Below are 23,604 nucleotides of genomic sequence, written 5' to 3' on the forward strand. Positions count from 1 at the left end.
TTGAACAGCGAATCGCGGCACCTTAGACAACTGGGCCACCCGTGCCCCCCTTCACCATTCATACACTTACAGAAATTTGAACACTTTCTGAGAACTGGTGTACTCTGAAGGGTTAAAGAAATTTCTACTATACTGTGAAAGTGGATACTTAAAATGAGCCAATTCAGAAACATGTATTATTTAGTTTTCTAACTGTTTTAATGTAGACAATTACAGCTGAAAAATAAAGATTCTGAAATACATCATATGCTTTTAACTCAACATGGATACCCTACTGAGACACAGTGTAGAGACTCCGTGCTGACAAGTCCTTATGTTATCCCCTTAATACTAGTGCCAGGCAGGGTAACAATATGTAACGTCTCTTCGGATGACAAGACTGGGGATTGAACATCCCAACCATCAAAGCCAACCATGATGTCAGGTCGCAGCAAGGCGACCTCACAACCAGCACTTCACATTGAGATGAGCCGACCTCCGACCCATAGATGCCAATCGGGATGACGTGCAAGGCAATGACAATGATTACCATGACCACAAACACAAAACACACACATGCAATGCAAACAAGCCTGACAGTATATCCTCCATCAATAGTTTCATTCATATTATGCATATGCAGACAGTATATTCCCCATTAATATCTTCCAATAAGGCATATACTCGGACAGTATATCCCCCATCAATAGCTTCATATAATGCATATGCAGACAGTATATTCCCCATCAATATCTTCCAATAATGCATATACTCGGACAGTATGTCCCCCATCAATAGCTTCGAACAATGCAAATACCTTGACAGTATATCCCCATCAATACCTTCCAATAAAGCATATACTCCAACAGTATATCCCCCATCAATAGTTTCATATAATGCATATACCTTGACAGTATATCCCCATCAATACCTTGCAATAATGCATATACCTTGACAGTATATCCCCCATCAATAGTTTCATATAATGCACATACCTTGACAGTATATCCCCATCAATACCTTCCAGTAATGCATATACTCCAACAGTATATCCCCATCAATAGTTTCATACAACACATATACTTACAGTATATCCCCCATCAATAGTTTCCTACAATGCATATACTTACAGTATATCCCCCATCAATAGTTTCATACACTGCATATACTTACAGTACATCCCCCATCAATAGTTTCATACAATGCATGTACTTATAGTACATCCCCATCAATAGTTTCATACAATGCATATACTTACAGTATATTCCCATCAATAGTTTCATACAATGCATATACTTACAGTATATCCCCCATCAATAGTTTCATACATTGCATATACTTACAGTATATCCCCCCATCAATAGTTTCATACATTGCATATACTTACAGTATATTCCCCCCATCAATAATTTCATACATTGCATATACTCCAACAGTATATCCCCCATCAATAGTTTCATACAATGCATATACTTACAGTATATCCCCCATCAATAGTTTCATACATTGCATATACTTACAGTATATCCCCCCATCAATGGTTTCATACATTGCATATACTTACAGTATATCCCCCATCAATAGTTTCATACATTGCATATACTTACAGTATATCCCCCCATCATTAGTTTCATACATTGCATATACTTACAGTATATCCCCATCAATAGTTTCATACATTGCATATACTTACAGCATATCCCCAATCAATAGTTTCATACATTGCATATACTTACAGTATATCCCCAATCAATAGTTTCATACAATGCATATACTTACAGTATATATCCCCATCAATAGTTTCCTATAATGCATATACCCTGACAGCAGGAAACATTGATTGATCCCCTGTAACAAAGCTTGTTCATTTGTCTTGCAGGCAGAATCCTACACATCTAGCAACAACACGAAACACTGGTAGAGAAACACAATAAATTATTAACCTAATGATCTATTTTTAGCTGACAATGAGAAAGATTTGTGAATATTTGATGCTGTCTGGACTTTTCAAGGAGCAAGAGTTTATCTCCAATGTGGAGAGCCAGTCAAGAGAAACCACACTATGTATATACAAAACTGTCTATTCCTGTCCCAGTTAAATATAGATACCATTAATAAAATATAAAGTGGTGAATATTTTTGTGGCTTACATTTAACCTTGTCAAGCCGTGAATACTGTGGTATAATGTCAGTATCTAGGGAACTGCAGTGCGTCTGAATGAATTATTGATGACAACTGCAAGCTGTATGTGTTTGCTCAGTTCAAATATACATAATTCATCCAGTGTATTGTTGCTTATTATGAAGTGGCTGCAGGACAGAATATCTCAGATTCTCTTCCTGATACCACGGTGGTGATGACTCCGCAGAAAAAAACCAGCCAAGTCAATGTCAATGTTGTTGATGTTGTCAATGAATGTTGCTGATGTTGTTATCAATGTTGCTGTCTATGTTGCCTAAGACAATGGAAATATGGTTGATGTTGTGAACAACAATGTTGAGGATGCTAATGCTACTGAACAAGATGAAGCCGATGTTAAGACGACGAAACAATGATGACAATGTAACAATATTGTTGATGTCCATATTGTTGAAAATCATGTTAATTGTGCTGCTAATTACTACAATGACAAGGATGAACTGATGAGTGTTGTATGACAATATATCACATCTTTCAGTATCATAATGACAATATTGCTGATGACATGGATGAGGGGTAAAATCTTCACCGAGTTGATAATCATTGTTGGAAGATCCTGATTTATATGCTGTTATGATTAAAATCAGGATGAGGATAACGTTAAGATAACAATTAAGATGATCTGAAGTAGCTCGTCTGCTCATACACCGCCTAATATTTCTATCACTTCCTCCTCAATTAAAAAAAGAAGCCAACATCTCAATAAATCTTCAAAGCAATGAATACTTCCTGTTAGCAAATATCAACCATCTAGCGTATATACAACGTTTCAGCGCGTCCACCCTCAGCAACATGTACAGTCTGTCCTGGAACACAGTCCTGTTATTCTCCTTCTCAACTCAGAAGAGTCTCCTGATCTACTTTTCCATGCAACAGAAATACATCCCAATGTCCCAACAGTCTCTGTCTGTGGCGTGTATTTTGAAGCAATCGCAGTGTATTTCTGGCTCACTTCTTCAGGGCACCTGTCCGCTATATAATAAACAGTAAAGAGTTCCCCAAGGGACATCACCTCCCCACATACACTCAAGGCCTGCCTAACCAGACTAATAGTCACCATTTTAAAGCTCCACTGTCCGTTCATTTTCGAAACCAAATTCCAAATTTCGGTTGAAGTGCTACTAGTAAATGTAATTAATTTCAAAACTTTCAATCAGAGTAAAGAAAATATTTACTTTAATGTAATTTAGCTGTGAAATTGTGATGATATTTATCTTAGGATATACATTAAAATAAAAAATACACTACATAATTTGTAAATAGAAATCATTGATCAACTCAGAGCTTTACAGTCTCTAATCATGCTAATATTTCCAAACAGAAATGAATTAATTACTATAGAAAACTATACATTTCTGTGTAAGAATGCTGTTTTATTCCACAGAAAGCATTATTACAGTCAATATCAATTGCACAAAATATTATTGAATAGTCACATTTTATCAAAAATCTCATTCAAACCTGCTGTTACATAGCTAAGGTTCTTCTTTCACCAAATACATAAAATATACAACTTTTTACACTAGGTGCTGAACAAATGCACCATTAAAGAAAAATGACGCCTTTCTACCTCATGTAACTAAACAGAATTGTGACATCAGAGCCCAATAAAACATTAAAGAACAAGCCTTTGAGACTATGCTAATAAAACAAGAGAATGTTAAACCCTCCTGATTGGGTCTGTGTAACAAACAGGTGTACCACTGCCACCACCACAAAAGTAACACTAAATGTGTTTCAAACTGCAACTATGACAACACTTTCCAGGGTGTTTTTGTTGCCAAGAGACATCAAAACAAAGCAACAAACATCTAATGCCTGGAAATATCCCACACTTCCCCAGGAACCCTTTAAAGACAATATACACAGTGTAGACGGCTGTACTCTGCTGGGCTTGACAAGACATTCCTCGGTAGTGCGGTTTACAAATTGGGGGGTAGCTGTCTGTGTATGCTTTGTAGTAAGAGGGGGGAGTCAAGTTCAATAATGGTGGCCGCAACATACACGAACCTCCAAACATCCAACAAGGCAAACACTGGTTTGTTTGATATCCTGCTAAATTTAGCTCAGCCCATTGAAAGGGGATCTAAACTTAGAATTGACTGATGCATTAAATGCAAGTGTGGCAGCCTAGAGGGAAGGAACTCCTGATTGGGTGGGTGTTCAACTACACCTGTAGTATACACTAGCACACCCATGTAGATAGTGGTGTATACGTACCAGCTAGTATACAGCTATATACACTAGCACACCCATGTAGATAGTGGTGTATACATACCAGCTTGTATACAGCTATATACACTAGCACACCCATGTAGATAGTGATGTATACATACCAGCTAGTATACAGCTATATACACTAGCACACCCATGTAGATAGTGGTGTATACATACCAGCTAGTATACAGCTATATACACTAGCACACCCATGTAGATAGTGATGTATACATACCAGCTAGTATACAGCTATATACACTAGCATGCCCATGTAGATAGTGATGTATACATACTAGCTAGTATACAGCTATATACACTAGCACACCCATGTAGATAGTGATGTATACATACCAGCTAGTATACAGCTATATACACTAGCACACCCATGTAGATAGTGGTGTATACATACCAGCTAGTATACAGCTATATACACTAGCACAATTGTAGATAGTGGTGTATACATACCAGCTAGTATACAGCTATATACACTAGCATGCCCATGTAGATAGTGGTGTCTACATACCAGCTAGTATACAGCTATATACACTAGCACACCCATGTAGATTGTGATGTATACATACCAGCTAGTATACAGCTATATACACTAGCACACCCATGTAGATAGTCATGTATACATACCAGCTAGTATACAGCTATATACACTAGCACACCCATGTAGATAGTGGTGTATACATACCAGCTAGTATACAGCTATTAACACTAGCACACCCATGTAGATTGTGGTGTCTACATACCAGCTAGTATACAGCTATATACACTAGCACACCCATGTAGATAGTGGTGTATACATACCAGCTAGTATACAGCTATATACACTAGCACACCCATGTAGATAGTGATGTATACATACCAGCTAGTATACAGCTATATACACTAGCACACCCATGTAGATAGTGGTGTATACATACCAGCTAGTATACAGCTATTAACACTAGCACACCCATGTAGATTGTGGTGTCTACATACCAGCTAGTATACAGCTATATACACTAGCACACCCATGTAGATAGTGATGTATACATACCAGCTAGTATACAGCTATATACACTAGCATGCCCATGTAGATAGTGATGTATACATACTAGCTAGTATACAACTATATACACTAGCACACCCATGTAGATAGTGATGTATACATACCAGCTAGTATACAGCTATATACACTAGCACACCCATGTAGATAGTGGTGTATACATACCAGCTAGTATACAGCTATATACACTAGCACAATTGTAGATAGTGGTGTATACATACCAGCTAGTATACAGCTATATACACTAGCATGCCCATGTAGATAGTGGTGTCTACATACCAGCTAGTATACAGCTATATACACTAGCACACCCATGTAGATTGTGATGTATACATACCAGCTAGTATACAGCTATATACACTAGCACACCCATGTAGATAGTCATGTATACATACCAGCTAGTATACAGCTATATACACTAGCACACCCATGTAGATAGTGGTGTATACATACCAGCTAGTATACAGCTATTAACACTAGCACACCCATGTAGATTGTGGTGTCTACATACCAGCTAGTATACAGCTATATACACTAGCACACCCATGTAGATAGTGGTGTATACATACCAGCTAGTATACAGCTATATACACTAGCACACCCATGTAGATAGTGATGTATACATACCAGCTAGTATACAGCTATATACACTAGCACACCCATGTAGATAGTGGTGTATACATACCAGCTAGTATACAGCTATTAACACTAGCACACCCATGTAGATTGTGGTGTCTACATACCAGCTAGTATACAGCTATATACACTAGCACACCCATGTAGATAGTGGTGTATACATACCAGCTAGTATACAGCTATATACACTAGCACACCCATGTAGATAGTGGTGTATACATACCAGCTAGTATACAGCTATTAACACTAGCACACCCATGTAGATTGTGGTGTCTACATACCAGCTAGTATACAGCTATATACACTAGCACACCCATGTAGATAGTGGTGTATACATACCAGCTAGTATACAGCTATATACACTAGCACACCCATGTAGATATCGATGTATACATACCAGCTAGTATACAGCTATATACACTAGCATGCCCATGTAGATACTGGTGTATACCTACCAGCTAGTATACAGGTATATACACTAGCACGCCCATGTAGATAGTGGTGTATACATACCAGCTAGTATACAGCTATATACACTAGCACGCCCATGTAGATAGTGGTGTATACCTACCAGCTACTATATAGCCATATGCAGAAGCACAGACATGGAAGTAAGGATGTATGCATGCCAAATACCTTTATCTTTTGGGGGAAAGCTGTGTAGGTAGTATACAGCCATAGACCATAGTGACAGCTACTGCCATATGTGGGCTTAGGTAGTGAATACATTTATTGCTGCCCTCATCTCTATCAAATAAACCCAAGACAGCTGGCTGTAAATATGACTGCCAGCGATGGGACTAAAGTATTCAGGCATCAACACCTTTACCACGTACACAGTTCACACTGGAATTCCACCATTAATGCAACCAAATGTCTCATACATCTAAACAGTTCATTGCACGAAGTTACAAAGTCAGGAAATGACTGCTTTCTAAACATGTTTTAAGGATGTCTGCTTGTATTATTTTGTCATCACTGTGTAACTCAAACTGTCCTGTTGTTGAAACTAAGAAGCACAGATGACAACAAATAGATCAAACAAAAGGGGAATTTATTGACATCGCAAATGGCTATCGGTAAAGGCAAATATAACAGCTATGGCGCAAGGTTCTTAAGCCAAAACGTTGCTGCACTGTAATTTTCTTGTAAGACACCATAACACAGTGTGCCATCATAACACTGTATGACATCAAAGGAACAATGCTGTACATAGCATAAGGGAAATATGTATGTGGTTAAACTATATTTTTTTAAATACTTTCAGCTATACACTTATGCAAATTTAAATATGGTGAAAGATATCCTTTTCCCTTTATGCTTCAGTTGTAATGTGTGCATTTGGCATCATAGTTAACAAGGTGGCTTGACACAATAAAAACAAACTAATCTTCATTTTCTTTTCCTCGGAGCAATGAGATTAAATAAGAAAGAATTCAGAAAGATCTATCTTAGAAAAAAAAGGTTAATACTATCAACACAGACTAGCTGACATACTTAACATAACAAATTTATATCCTAGGCATATCGACATTCCTCTAAACATCATTCAACAAAAGTGTACAATGGGGACCTGACTGCTGAATACCTTTGCACACCTACACAGTAATACCAAGCAATAACTGTATATTTCCAGCATTGAGGTTCCCAGAATAGCTGGTGTGTACAATTAGTCATCCCCTGTAGATGGTGGAGAGTTTGGAAGCTTACAATGAATGACAAGACTGAACAAGAAACTGTGCTGGTGTCCCATTAAAACACTTCTGTCCTCCTTTCTCTGAGAGGATTATTTAAATCTGTTTACACATTTTGTTTGCCTTGTCAGATAACAGGCGAAACTTAGAAGTATCCTAGATCTTATTCGTGAGGATCTACATAACAGCCACTTGACCTATATTTTAGATTGCTGAACACATCTCTTAAAGTATGATTGGAATATACAAGCATAATCATTTCTGTATGACTTTCTAAGATTTGTTCTTAATTTTTATAACATATTACATGACTGTGTCTGTAAACAAATTATGAAACTTTACGTTTACAGAAATGCTGAATCATGGCCCACTTAAAACATTAACATCTGCAGCCACATATAGAATCAAATACTGAATACTTGCGCTTCTACCATTACCTCGTTCAACTCTGGGCATATTATACTGAAAGTACAGTCAACATAACTAAGTAATTCTGAATACTTTCGCTTCTACCATTACCTCGTTCAACCCTGGGCATATTATACTGAAAGTACAGTCAACATAACCAAGTAATACTGAATACTTGCTCTCATCCTGTCAGATTTGGGTTGTGAACTTTTTCCTATACTGAACCTGGGTGTGGTCACCTCACTGATAATGAGAAAAACTAATGTGTAAAAAGATCTTGTTGATCGGAATATCTGGAGAAGAATTTATGTCAATTTTATGTCTTAATTTTTCTTTTCATTATGCTTGTTATAATCTTACATTATTAAATAAACAAAGTGAGTATTCCGGTAATATCACAGCATGTCAGCTTCATGTTGGAAGAAAACCCGAAGTGATGCAGGTCTCAGAAGTTTACCACTTTGGTGAAACCTACGAGCATGGTTATGGTGCTGACAAAAGCTCAACAAAACAAGTTTTCATGGAATATTTCATTAAATAATACTCTGGTATAATTTCTTGTCAATTGGCATGTTTCCAGCATCTCATGGCTCTTGTGCTAACAAATCCTTGAGTGAGTGAGTGAGTGAGTAATGTGGGGGGTATGTTTAAGTATTGAAGTCATGGCATGAGATCAATGTGTGAGGAGAGCAAGGTAAGCTGTGGTGCAAGTCCCAAGCCCACCAGGCCATGAAAGGATATTAATCTGGATGACTCTGGCGTTCAAACCTGCATCCAGCAAAACATGGAAGGTGGATAAAGAAACACACGCTTGCAGTGTTAAATGACTGGCCTTTGATCACATGGCCAAAAGGAAAATAACACTCAACATTTCAGTTTTTATCAAAAATTATTAAAACATCCCAACAGAACACAAGTTGGTGTTACTAAAACTCTGTACAATATGTTTTGAGATGACCCCTGGCTACATCTACAATGTTTTACAAGTCAACAGTAACGTATTATCTTAGATGAAGAAGACTATTGCCTATATTTACTCCCTTCAGCCTGAATCCATACTCCAAGTAAATAGCCTATCCTGACATCACCCCTGGCGATATCTACAGACACACCAACTAAATGTACAAAACATGTGTTGAAATGGCCCCCAGCTCCCTCTGCCCCTGCAGTAAGCTTGGAGCCATCAATGCTCTTGCTAGAAGTGAAACTCAATCCCCAGCTATAAATAGAACACCTATAGTTGACGGTTTCTAAATTGGTACTGCCGTGACCTAAAATGCCCGCACTATAACGACAGCTGCAGATTCAACTGCATATCGTGTCTGGCCCTAATGCAAGCAGCTAGCAGCCCCGTGCAGCCTCTATTATAATGTGCAGCCTCAATAGAACAATGTAGGGATGACTGGAGCTAACAAACTCCTGGCTGAAATGGCTAGCTTGCTGAAGGCCACATACTTAAACTGGGACTGCATCTACAATATCTAGGGGCAATGAGGTAACCATATTAGCTAACAGCCAGCCTGAGGCCTCATAGCTGAGACAAGAAACTGCACATTATTAGATGATAGCATTAGCTGCACCAAGCTAGTCAGTCACTCTCTTAATTTATTGTTCTCAACAGCTGCAGAATTCCTCTCAACAAATGCACAGGTTGACAATATTGCCCTGGATGTTATGGACATTTGATAAATGTCTAGGCATCAAAGTTCACTTTATTGGAAAGAGCACATCGCCAAGTAATGCTACGACATTTGAGTCAAGTCAAGTATCTATTGTATCAAACATTAAAGGCAACCACATCAAAACTCTGTTATAAAACCTTATGAGGTTATACAGGGGAGTAACAAAAATGCATTCATAATTTTGCATGCAAAATGGACCCAGTTTTGTTCATATATAATATAAATTGGTAATATTGAACAGCTAAATCATTTTCATACGGGCGCTCAAACCAAACACAATAAGAGACTATTTTATATAAAACAGAAATGATCAAACCTTTCATACCAGAATCAATATTGCACCGTCTTAACCAATAGCACTATATTTCAAAACCACAAGCAATAACCAAGTGTTTCAAACACAGTAAAAACTTTCAATATATAGCAACACTTTAATCTTACCATCGAGCAGCAAATGATGCATCATCTGAGAAAGTGATGACTGTCTCCAACAGCAACAGATGCATCCCTCTAACCCAAATCAGTGACTGTACCCCAAAACAACAGATGCATCCTTCTGACCAACAGCAATGACTATCTAACAGATGCATCCTTCTGACCAACAGCAATGACTATCTAACAGATGCATCCTTCTGACCAACAGCAATGACTGTATCTCACAGATGCATCCTTCAGACCAACAGCAATGATTGTATCTCTCAGATGCATCCTTCTGACCAACAGCAATGACTGTTATCAAACAGATGCATCCTTCTGACCAACAGCAATGACTGTATCTAACAGATGCACCCTTCTGACCAACAGCAATGACTGTATCTAACAGATGCATCCTTCTGACCAACAGCAATGACTGTATCTCACAGATGCATCCTTCTGACCAACAGCAATGACTGTATCTAACAGATGCACCCTTCTGACTAGCAGCAATGACTGTATCTAACAGATGCATCCCTTTCAACAACACTGACTAATCCCAAACATTAACAGCAACTGATGCATCCCTTTCAACAACAATGACTGTACCCAACATCAACAGATGTATCCATTCTAACTAACAGCAATGACTATACTTAAATGCATCCTGATAAACAGCCTATAGCAAAGATAATTAAATCAAACACCAACGCATCAACGATCACTAAACCCTACAATTAACAGCACTGAAGACATTCTCACAAACAACAAAACCGCACCTCACAAACTAACAGCAAAACTGCACCTCACAAACCAACAACAAAACTGCATCTCACAAACCAACAGCAAACACAAACTGAAGCCGACACAACTCCCCACACTACTCAGTGCAGTGGCGGCTTCTTGCACACACAGTCCAGGCAGAAGCATACATTCAAACAAGCCATGGCACAAGTCAGGCAGATAAGGAAGGTAGAGGAGCATAAATGTCAGACCAACTCACTTCCTGGATGCTGACCTTGGATGCTGACCTTGACAGGCAGAGGGAGGAAGGCCAATAATACATGCCAGGAGCTAATTATAGGCACCATGTGAGCTCATGACCATGCAGGCCATGCTGCCGGTGTAGCCGAGTCCTAGCAATGGTTGACTTGGGCCAAACGTACTACAGCTGGTGCAAGTCAACTGTGTGACACTTGTACAGATCATGAAGGCTTGTGACCACACAGACTACTCACAAGGCAAACTTACATGCATATTAAAATGACGCCTTTATCAACAACCACAGTTAGGAATTATTGTCTTGTGATCAAATTGTTAATAAAAACCTGTGTACATGTGCTTGAGGACCAATGCCAGTGGAAGAAATAAACAAAATTACTAATGACTTTCCATTAGACTCTGATAAGTGGGGTAATACTGGTGAAACAGTTAGTATGTTAGAACAAAGGCAGATGGATCATATTGGCAGACAAACACAGCTTTCCATAACTGAAGACCTTTCATACAAGAAAGTACACAGGCGTGGAGGGCAAGGTCTGAGATTTAATATCTGAAGACCTTTCATACAAGAAAGTACACAGGTGTAGACGGCAAGGTCTGAGATTTACTATCTGAAGACCTTTCATACAAGAAAGTACACAGGTGTAGAAGGCAAGGTCTGAGATTTAATATCTGAAGACCTTTCATACAAGAAAGTACACAGGTGTAGACGGCAAGGTCTGAGATTTAATATCTGAAGACCTTCCATACAAGAAAGTACACAGGTGTTGACGGCAAGGTCTGAGATTTAATATCTGAAGACCTTTCATACAAGAAAGTACACAGGTGTAGACGGCAAGGTCTGAGATTTAATATCTGAAGACCTTCCATACAAGAAAGTACACAGGTGTAGACGGCAAGGTCTGAGATTTAATATCTGAAGACCTTTCATACAAGAAAGTACACAGGTGTTGACGGCAAGGTCTGAGATTTAATATCTGAAGACCTTTCATACAAGAAAGTACACAGGTGTAGAGGGCAAGGTCTGAGATTTAATATCTGAACACCTTCCATACATCAAGTTCTCTAACGTATGAGATATAATGACACACGGTTCATTTCACACTGGTGATGGCACAAATCAGCTGAGCAGGATATTTAATCTAATTTCAACAATACAGAGACCAGGAATAGGTTGATATTGACTGTTATCAAATCAAGGGTTTCAAAAATTGAGTTCTAAGGCATCACTTACACTTGCCAAAAGGAAATGGTCTTAATTATCTATACTGCCCAAACCAATACAACCTACAAACTAAGGCCAAATTTTCTGCCATTTTCAGATTTCAACTTCAAACAAATTATGGCCTGAGCCACTGATTCAAGATTTTTGTTCAATCCATCAGGTGATCGATGACAAGAATTCAGCCAAAATGAAAGTTTACCAGAGTTTCAATGATCAAGTCAAAAGCAAAGTTATAAAGAATACATGTTGATCCAAGAAATCATATTTTTCAATATAATTATATAAACGTGTCCAAAAATAGCAGATTGTTGGAACTTCCAAAAAATATTGTCAAACTCTTTCTTATCATCTGCCATGGTCAATAATTTGGAACAAAACAAAAGCAAAAATATCCTTGAAAACGTCTCATGTTGAGTTTCAACAATGGGAGTGACATCTGAAAGGTTATGTAGCTCGCCTGGCTAATGCAAATAATTCTGACCACAATGGTATGTATATCATATTGGAACTGAATACTTACACACAAGGCTACAGACATATCAAAGAGGTTACAAAGGCTTAACGTCTGTAAAGAGTGACCTGACATCCACTGACAATGATGGAGGACATGCAACTCCCTGTTAGAAACACACACAGCCAGGTGAGCTTAACATCCCACCAAAATTCCATAATATGTTTTGACGCCAGAGTATGAAGATCTTTATTCATCTGGTAATGTGTGACATACTGCAACAAAAGCACATAGAACAGTATGCCCTTTGTACCTTTCGTTCATTAAACAAAATCCGAGAGTACAATCACTGGCTGAATAGTATGTACAGTATAAAAATATTCATGGACAATAAACACCACAACACCATGACATTTTGTTTAGTTATTCAATAATGGTGTGAAATTACATCAGAGAACAGTATCCCATTACTTTGACGAATTGTGAACATATCGTGTTGTTCAACAATCAGGCATTTAATATGAGTCCCGGCCATGAGATACGACTCAATACTCCCAGTATGACGGGAATGCACACTTCATTGTATTATCATTGTGTCTTCAGGTCGACTGACAACCACAGGCCCATTTTAAGAGAAGAGAAGTACAACTGTGATCTGGCATAGCCTCTTTATACCAGCAGGACCTAGTGTCACATGAGTGTCTTTATATAGCAGGGTTCCATAGTGGAATAATAGATATGGACACCAGCCAATTTTTCTCAAAGAACTGGAACTATTCCATGTCACTCAGTGTTAAGAGCTGTTTAAAGGTTCTTCCATGCATAGTAATAAAATCTATGCTAGACTGACCTTGCCTTGCTAAGGCCAAACCCATTCCAAGATCTTTACATCAGCCATGTTATGTCTATTGGCTATGTGAATAGAGATTTAATAATATGTATCACGTCACCTATTGATATATGGCTATAGTTACAATGGCTCATACCAACAAGTATACAAATACAAATATTTCTGAACATTATATTTATTGCACATAAATAAACATGAGTAATCTGGGAGCATTATGAAGTTTACAGTTGAAGGTCCAAATCTTTCAGACATTTGGTTGTGGTCATATCTGTGAACGACAGCAATAGGGACAAAGGCAACAGCAATATTATATAAACATGAATGCAACCCCAAAAGTGTGATCCATCCTTTAACAGGCAAACTGGAGGTTTCCATCGAGGTTGTACACAAAATCAGCCAAGTCACAGTTGTGAGTTGGTCTACCCTGCTGGTCACACCCCCATCATGTACTACCCATACTCAACCGCCATTGTGAACACCTAATCCCCACGTCCCGTGACCCGGTGACCTGCTTCACCCCCGTGTGATGTGGTACACTACTACGTCTGTACTTACTACTGGGCGCAGTCGATGAGTTGGTATTCATTTGACCGCTCGAAGCATCCCTGTACACCTTTGTCTTTCCACAGAAGCTCAGTGTGTTCATAAAATTCCTGGAATAAAAAATACAAATAATCAGTTGATGAACAGGAAATGATATTTGTTCATTGACACAGTAGACTGACAATGACACATTGATAAACAACAAAATATCTTAACATCCATCACATGTGGCTTATTGGTATGGAATTCATATCAACCTTCACTCTTTAGAAAACTCCTACCCTATGTCAAGTTCAATGGATTCTAACAATATTTCAGTTGTATCACTGCATTTTAGCTTCATTCAAGAGGAAGGTCTCCGTAATGCAAGAGGTAGGTGTACGTGTTGTTCTGTTTGGTGAAGCTCATATGCAGGACAAACTAAAGGTCATCATTAGGGGGAACCTGTAAAACTGAAATCCTGAACCACAACCCGTCATGCAGGCTTTCTTACAGTGAGTGAGTGAGTGAGTGAGTGAGTGAGTGAGTGAGTGAGTGAGTTGGGTTTAACGCCGCTTTTTACATCATCGCAGTTATATCACGGCATGTCAGCTTAATATGGGAGGAAAGCCTGAAGTGATTGAGGTCTCAGACATTTACCACTTCGGTTAAACCCACGAGCATGGGTATGGTGCTGACGAACCTAGAAACATAATCGGGGCCAACAGAGATTTAAATTCACAATCATAGGTTTCTGCCTTTCCGAAGGGAGACAACTCTGCACAGTGAATCACTGCGCCTTAGATGACTGGGCCACCCGTGTCCCCGCTTTCTTACAGACACAGAGAGTCATGGCACATCGACAACTTTATTACACAAAGATTGTTTTGTGAAATGGGGCCTTAAAAGTTACATGAAAATTAAGGAACAAGTAAATCCTTGTTTTCAAAATAGCTTGGTTTGTTTAATTGTTGAGTAACACCACACATCAATATGACAGTGGCCTACAAATAGTCTGGAGCAGACAATCCAGTGATTGACATTATTGTATCAATCCTCAACATCAAGGTGTGGTAACATGCAAAAAAAACAAATAACCAAGCCTGACCACATGACATATCAAGTATTCTCTTAAAGGTTGCTGTGGACCATTTCTAGCCCTAAATAGACTATGTGCAACAATACCATAATTTGTTCTTCCAACAATTGTTCTTTAAACAATTTATCTTTCGATCAATTCAATAATTTGTTCTTTCAATAATATCCTTTTTAAATATTTAGGTGTATTTAGTGGTACTACAATCGATTGAACAAGAGAGAATCAGCAAGATTACACAGTCCATCATCCAGTACAATGACCTAAGGATGAATGCCCACTTTTGTAGAGTCATCTAAGGATACCTTAACCACAGATACCTTTCAAGACACTGTAACCATAGTCATTCTGTCCTGAACCACAATATAAATATTTGATAAATCCACAAAAAAGGCATAATATTTTCAACCTCTGAAATGCACAATAAAAACAACTATGACTATTTCTGTATATTGATGCTTATCACAGACATTCCTATAGATCATACACTGAAACTATACACCTCCAGGTGTCTTCTGCATGTGAAGTCCTATCGACATAATAGGCCATGTTTCTACACAATCACCTTCTGTTCAAAGGTTTGACTTTATGACTGTTTACAAATGCATGAAACCATATTTCATCCTCCTCCTTAAACAACATGAAATGTTAATTTCACACACTAGTGGTTGCTTTATAAAGAAGTTTCTAAAAATATCCAAACCCATTACAAGAAGAATAAAGATAAGTCTTAAATTACCAAATCGATAAATATAAAGTCCACATATAGATAAATAATGTTCCTTTTGAATGACTCATCAATGGCTGATATGCCTATGGGCTGCCAACATGTGGTAGTTGAACTGGTCGTGTCTCCACTGCCCTTGCCTCAGCTTATATATGTATCACGGTGTCTGGATGCCTGCTGGCTTCAAGTGTGTTCACTGCACAGCTCCAACTGTCCTCTACCCTTTAAAGTCAAAACGATGCGGTGCAAGGTCATAGACCAAGAGTCATAACATCATGGATAGGACCATATGCATCAAACCAAACGTGACTTATTTCCCATTTTATGACAGACCGCACACTGCTTATTGCTAAAATGAATGAGAATAGTGCCGTAGTGCCCTTTAAACTACATTGTAACCTAGCTTTGTGATGTTGTAGTATTGTATGGCATCATCAATGGAATTTCAGTGCATCAAGGAAAGACATAAATGTGCACATATTTCCATTTGCAAAATAATATGCAAAGTAACTTAGAGAAATTATTATGTTATATTATAGGTGAACATTTCAATTGTGAAAACATTTAAAAAAGTGCAACGCTTTTAAGTATACTTTAATGCCAAACTGTTAAGATGACAAGTGATTTTCATACAGTCCTCCACAGTAAACCGTGTCTAGGGCGTGGTAATTAATAATTGCACATAATTCAGTAACATGCAAACTAGCTTCATTCTGTTTGCAATTGGAAAGTTAGATTAAGTCATCTAGATAGTAAACATACTGGTAGATATCTTAGAAAAAGTTGAAAACACATCAACAGACATCTTTAAGTAAGTGCCATGCAGAATATTGTTTGAAGACGATATAAAGACAGACTGGGTATTTTTTTCAGTTCACTGAGGTTTGAATCGATAAATCGATGTGAAAACTCATATTAGACTACAGTATCTTGGTGTGTCACAGTCATTGTATAAATGTTGTCATATTAGACTACAGTATCTTAGTGTGTCACACAATCATTGTATAAATGTCGTCATATTCGACTAGATAAAATATCTTAGTGTGTCACACACTCATTGTATAAATGTTGTCATATTAGACTACAGTATCTTGATATGTCACACAGTCATTGTATAAATGTCGTCATATTAGACTAGAGTATCTTAGTGTGTCACACACTCATTGTATAAATGTTGTCATATTAGACTACAGTATCTCACAGCCATTGCATCACAACATCTCAGAAAGAGCCTATCACAAGTCAACATGTAGCAAGTCTTTGTATCTGACTGTAGTCATATCACGCAGCTGTAGCCATATATCACGATCATATCTCAAATATGCAGATGAAACGTAAGAAGGCTTTTAAACAATGTCCTATTATGTATGAGTTACATATTTCCTTTATCAAACTACACACAGCTGTCTCGTTTCACATCATATATAGATCTAGTCCTACAGGGCTCTTGTCATACACAGATCTAGTCCTACAGGGCTCTTGTCATACACAGATCTAGTCCTACAGGGCTCTTGTCATACACACAGATCTAGTCCTACAGGGCTCTTGTCATACACAGATCTAGTCCTATGTGTTATATGTTTTCTTCCAGTGTTTTCCTAACCTTATGCACTCACATCTGTGACTTTCATGAATACAAATTTGTTGGGGGGCATTTTGCATCTGCTCTTCATGGAAATATCCACAAGTGTTTAAAATACACTACCCACAATGGTCATCCTCGGCACTCACAGCTGTAGATTATCCTCAAACAACTCCAATCAAAACTGACAGGAACCTTAACAAAGAGACTGGAAAATACACTTATTGGTCTTTTCCATAACTGACAACATTCAGAGTTCAGAGTCTTTTTGCGTCTGGACACAGGTCTCTGACGTCAGTTTCCTTCGCTGCAATATGGCACTACAAATTACTGGATATTCTGTGAACATACATAAAAACCACAGCACTGAAGCAATTTACCAGGCCAATCCGATCAAGTATTCTGAAACAAAATATATTTTTTACCCACTCATTTGGCTCAGATCTTAAGTAGTAAAATAAACTTTGATGAGAACACAGTTAAGTTTTGTAGTACAAATAAACATTCCAGTTGACAAGGCTTGTTTCAACACACCCACATTTTCAACATGCATAAACAAATACACACGCAGGAACATTGCTTGAATAATTCCCTACCTTCAACACCCTCGTTTTTATCTCTAAATACCCTCACTCTACTTGCTACCTGATGATATTCTCACTTCTTTTTCACAAAACATACAGTATCTTTTTAGCATGGATAATGTTTAACTTCAAGCTTCAACAGTGACTGCAGGTAAACATACCAAGTGGAATCTTGGAGCTGGCCATTTGTTGTCAGGAGGAGTTGGACTGGGGGCGGGAGGGGAAATTTAGAATACAGGATGAATCTTACTACAATTAATCCTCACGCTAATATTTAGGCGGTCCTGATGCAAGACCCTGAATAGCTAAAACGCCAATATCAATATCCCTATTCTTCGAATTCAACCCATTCCAACCAAACACTTGATCCTGTTGACAAGTTTGACTCATGACAAGGCTTTCATGATGCCCCAAATATCTACTGCAATTCATGGATTTTTCTCCAACTGTGTCAAGTCACTTTTATTCAATAAATCAATAAGCTTCAAAAACAGAAAGCGAAATTCAACAAAAATAATTCAGCGGTAAAAAGATGAGCTAGGAACTCCAAAATTGTTGACCGACTTCCAAAGAATAGACATGTTAAATTGAACTTGAAGCAGCATAATCAGAGAAATGGCCTCCCCAGTTATGTGACCTTGTTCAAAGCGATCATGCCAGCAGCGTCAATGATATAAGTCTGTGCTCCAGGTCAGCGACCAATGTCGTCCAGGCTAGAAACACTGCCAAGTTTACCCACACGTCAATACTCGCCTAATGGAGGCAAGATCCATATTACACACTGGTAAATACACAACTAGTCAACGTACGCCTTCCATGCTAAACGGCTCCATTGTTGGCCGTGCATTTAATACACAGATGTATCAGTACAAGAATTGCAAGTCGTGTACATTGTGGACAGGAAGACTGATTTAGTCTTTGACTGCTGACTGTCTTGTTTCCAGATATATGAAGGGTTGGAAAGCAAAACAGCCTAAGTCCTACTTAGGACAAGTAGGACTTAGGCTGTTTTGCTTTCCAACCCTTCATATGGGACAAGAAAGCACTGCTCACTACAGTGAGTGAGTGAGTATGGTTTTACAATGGTTTATAGCAGTATTCCAGCAATATCCCGGCAAGGGACACCGGCAAATGGGCTTCACACACTGTACCCATGTGGGAAATCAACCCTGCATGACAAGCCAACGCATTAACCACTAGGCTACCCTACTGCCCTACTCACTACAGCAGTCTACTTTCTGAGTAATGGCATTAACTTTGTGAAAAGTTTCGCCCAACTGTTGACAGCTACTGTTTTCAATTTCCAAAAGAAAATGTACGATTTAAAGACAATATGTTGACAACTTTCCACAGAAAAACTTAATTCATAGTGAATACCAACTTGACAAATGATGACAGATCTATTTAGTATCTATTGTGTTGATTGAAAACATGGACAATAAACCCAACATGGGCACACCCATGCATGATAGCCCATCCCATTCCTTTCCATGTTAACTGAAATCAGAGAGAGACTCATATTTCCTAACGGTAAGCAGTATCGGTTATTTATTTCATCTCCAATCTTCAGAGCGCAGGTGGACCTGAAATATTTGCCTCCTAATCAATATAGAAAAGATTACGAGATGGTGATGCTATTGTATTTAAACTCCACATAAAAGATTAAATACAGCTCTAACTTCCTTTTTTTCTTGAAAAAAGAAGAGTTTTTCTTCATGTGATTGTAGCAACCAGGAGCGACGACTGAAGCATTATCTTTAAGATTTGGGCACAAGTCAGTAAGTAGACAGTAAACCAGATAATGACAGACCCTTTGACAAATCCTGAGTAAAAGCCCAAGACCTTTCATTATGATCAACTAGTTTTTTCCAAATGGCAAGTCCATTTACTGTACAAAACACAGTGTCAGAGAAGAGAGGTCTTCTTAGAATGTTTCCCAAGGGAATTTAAAGGAGAGAAGTGAGCGGATTTGGAAAGCAAAGCTATCTTTGGATGAAGACACAACTGAAATACATCACCGAAATAAGACAAGCAAAGCCTACAGAAACCACAATGCCTGGCAAATCAGTTTGCCAAATGTGATAGAAACATGAAACACTGAACCTGAATGCAAATATTCAACCGCTCCATAACTGTTTTATATACAGAGTTGGTAAACACAAGACTGAAATCTTCAGCTGATGAATATAACATATTTCCTCTATCAGGTGCCGGACATCCACTAAACACCAGCCTCAAATTGACTCTGGGTCATAGGCTCAGTAAAAAAATAGAAGGCTGGTCAATCATTTAATGAAATTAATTATCCCTATCACATTAGCTTACGACATGTAATTACTGCTCCCCATAACTTTATAATAACTGTTTCCTGCAAATGTACCCTTTGTATTACTGTAGAATTTGGAATTCAGTGGGGTAGTGAGTTGCCATTGTACCAGCATTGAACAGAACAGACACCAACCTTTAATAGACGCAGGGTCAACAGTTTGCAGGAAAATAATAGACACCCGGGCGTCTAATAGAGGAAATATGGTATTGTGAAGAGATGCATGCATATTTGGGGTCTTGGGGTGTTACTCCATACATTGGAAGTAGTTTCACTTTCCCTCACCTTTACAAAAGAAACTTGAGCATTTTACATTTGATTCACCTTCGCCAATCAACCAGAACGGGATGAGTCACTACTCCAGATGGGTCAGGTAACCCATTACCTTTGTATACAGTGGGCCTTGTCTAACAAATATAAGGCTAGGGCACCACATAGCTTGCTACTGGTGGGTATAATATTTTGAGCGAACTTTGCTTTCCTTGGCAGTCTGAAGCACCAGTGAATCATTTTTCAAATTAAACAGTCTTCATAATTAATTCAAGTTAGGACACTGACAAAATTAATACCTCACATACATTCTTATACTTTCATTATATACCTACAAGAGATATTATAATTATATTCAATTGTGAAGATCGGGGGTAGAATAGGTCTTCAGTGACCCATGCTTGCCAAATACAACAAACATAATTCCATTCCTCAAAGTATTTTGTTGATTCATATCAATATCATCTAGTGTATCCTCAAGCATTACCTATTTTACTTCTTCAGTTTCATAGATAGACATATCTACTTCTTCCTCAAAATCAATGTGCTTTTTCAAGAAATGCAATATTTTGATGTTTCAGTAATGAAAACAACACTTTGTATTTTCAGGCAAATGACCCCAAATGATGCAAAGTGAAGCTAAATAAATCAAGCTTATTCACATAAAACGCAATTAATTCCAGCATATTCGGCTCTAGTCCTATTCAACAGCGCACCCTCCTGAGCGCACATGGGGACCACGGCCATGACACCCTAACCACCAGGTCAAACCCTCACTTGCTTGGGAGAGGAGCACTCAAGTCATTTCTTATCACTGGCTTGTTGCCTGTCCCTAATTTTATGCTGGCGTTCTATAAATAGCCTGGCCAGGCAAAGCCAGCAGACAACAGGTTCTGGAGTCATGTGACCGATAGTCCCACTGATCAAGCCTCCATTACGAAGCTTGGCCAGTGACGGATATATTCACAACAACAGAACAGCACGGGCCTCGCCACGCTTCAGGCAACACATTGAATACCTAATATACCATTCTTATATTGTTTGCTGCTATAAATAGCCAGTCTGCTTTGATTGGCGGCTTGGTGTCTTCAATAATCTAGGAACAACCTGTGCAAGCCCAACTTGAGCTCAGTTGCATAATGGAGTACTGGGTTGAGAGATACAGGCTTTTTCGCGGCCTCCTACAGGCCATATCCTCTTAGCTGATCATTCAAGCTTAGCAAGTGTCTACCAACATGTAGAAAAAAACAAATTACCCAGGAATGGAGGTTAAATTTAGATATAACGGTATTCAGAGCTATGAATGTGTGACTGTCGGTGTTTTTCATAGCGCACAGTCATATGACCGGCTATGAAATATGAACATAGGTGCATCAATGCCATAATGTTGAAACATATACGACTGGAGATATTTGAGCTGGTGTTTCCCATCCAGCATGGTCGTCTATCATTCATCCTGGGATTAAATACTTCACCAAGGTCACATTTTGTTAAAATAAATCATACATATTAACAACATTTAGTTGAATGGTTTCCCTTACAAGGGAAAAACAGTTTTTATGGCAACAAAATACTAGCTGATTTTATACATAACATCCCTTACATGAGATCATCTTTCTTTGGAATAAATCACCACGAAGTGTTTGACACTCAAAGGACAACACAATACATCAGGGTTGAAATAGAACCGCCTACAACAATGCACAGGTGGGGGCGACTTAACTTGTGAATAGAACAGCTCACTTTATTTTAATAACATTTAATTAACATTTCCTTGAGAATTTAAAATAGCTCCTTCCAAGGTTGTCTGTGATATAAGCTTGAAACATGCATATACATTTATTATATCACAAATAGACATAAATATCAAAGAAATTCACATATCTTAACCAATTTTTTTTCTCTTCATACATTAACATATAAAGATCTGCTTACCCTACATTTTACAAATAATAAACTATCATAAAACAATATTAAAGGCAGTGTTGGACAGGAAGTATGATGTCCTGTGCGTCAGCAGTTTCGTTATGATTTAGAAAAAGACTCGCTTATAAATATTTGTTATCCAAATATTTCCTAAATTCTGAAGTTATGAATGTTAGTTTTCCTTGTCTTGTTCTCAAACTTCTTATCAACATCCAGCTTCTGTAGGTATTGACCTGGAAATGTTTAAACGGAACTACAAGTGCTATGGCTTTGTGTTCATGTGGAACGGAAAGATATATTGTTTTTATGTCTGTTATCTTATTTTTCTACTTCATGCAATTGTAGCATTTCTCTCAGCATAAACATATATTACAAACCTTATCTTGAAAAAAACAATTTGCTGAATCGATTGTAGTAGCTAAATAGCATTGTCATAGAAAACTATTTTCAGTTATACAGTTCCATCTATTTTAAGTCACGTTATCTTATCTATATCTAAATTCTAGTCTGGATAAGCTTTATATAACACCATTTCATAACTGGCTGTAATCACACAATACCATTACTAAGCTGCAAAGCATATAGTCAATACACACCATATCATGTACTTTTCCATGCTTAATGAAATTCACAGGCTCCCCGTTACCATGGCAACAGGTAAACCATGGAAGGTTGCTATAGACAGTGTGTCTTTCAGGACAAGAGATCAGTAAGAGGGTATGACAGGCCTATTTCATCAATTCAGAGAGGTAATGATAC

General features: G+C 38.1%; 1 protein-coding gene across 1 annotated transcript in view; it reads right to left on the bottom strand.

Moving 5' to 3' along the window:
• Positions 1–23,604, bottom strand: part of LOC139454138 (guanine nucleotide-binding protein G(s) subunit alpha) — a 69,247-nt gene that overhangs the window by 23,313 nt on the left and 22,330 nt on the right. Inside the window, exon 5 of the mRNA XM_071235663.1 lies at positions 14,368–14,465. Within this exon, the coding sequence (XP_071091764.1) occupies positions 14,368–14,465 (98 nt within the window). The remainder of the gene's footprint in view (positions 1–14,367; positions 14,466–23,604) is intronic.

The sequence above is a fragment of the Haliotis cracherodii genome, unplaced genomic scaffold, assembly GCF_022045235.1.
Source record: "Haliotis cracherodii isolate W230 unplaced genomic scaffold, xgHalCrac1.p SCAF_10, whole genome shotgun sequence".
NCBI lineage: Eukaryota > Metazoa > Mollusca > Gastropoda > Lepetellida > Haliotidae > Haliotis > Haliotis cracherodii.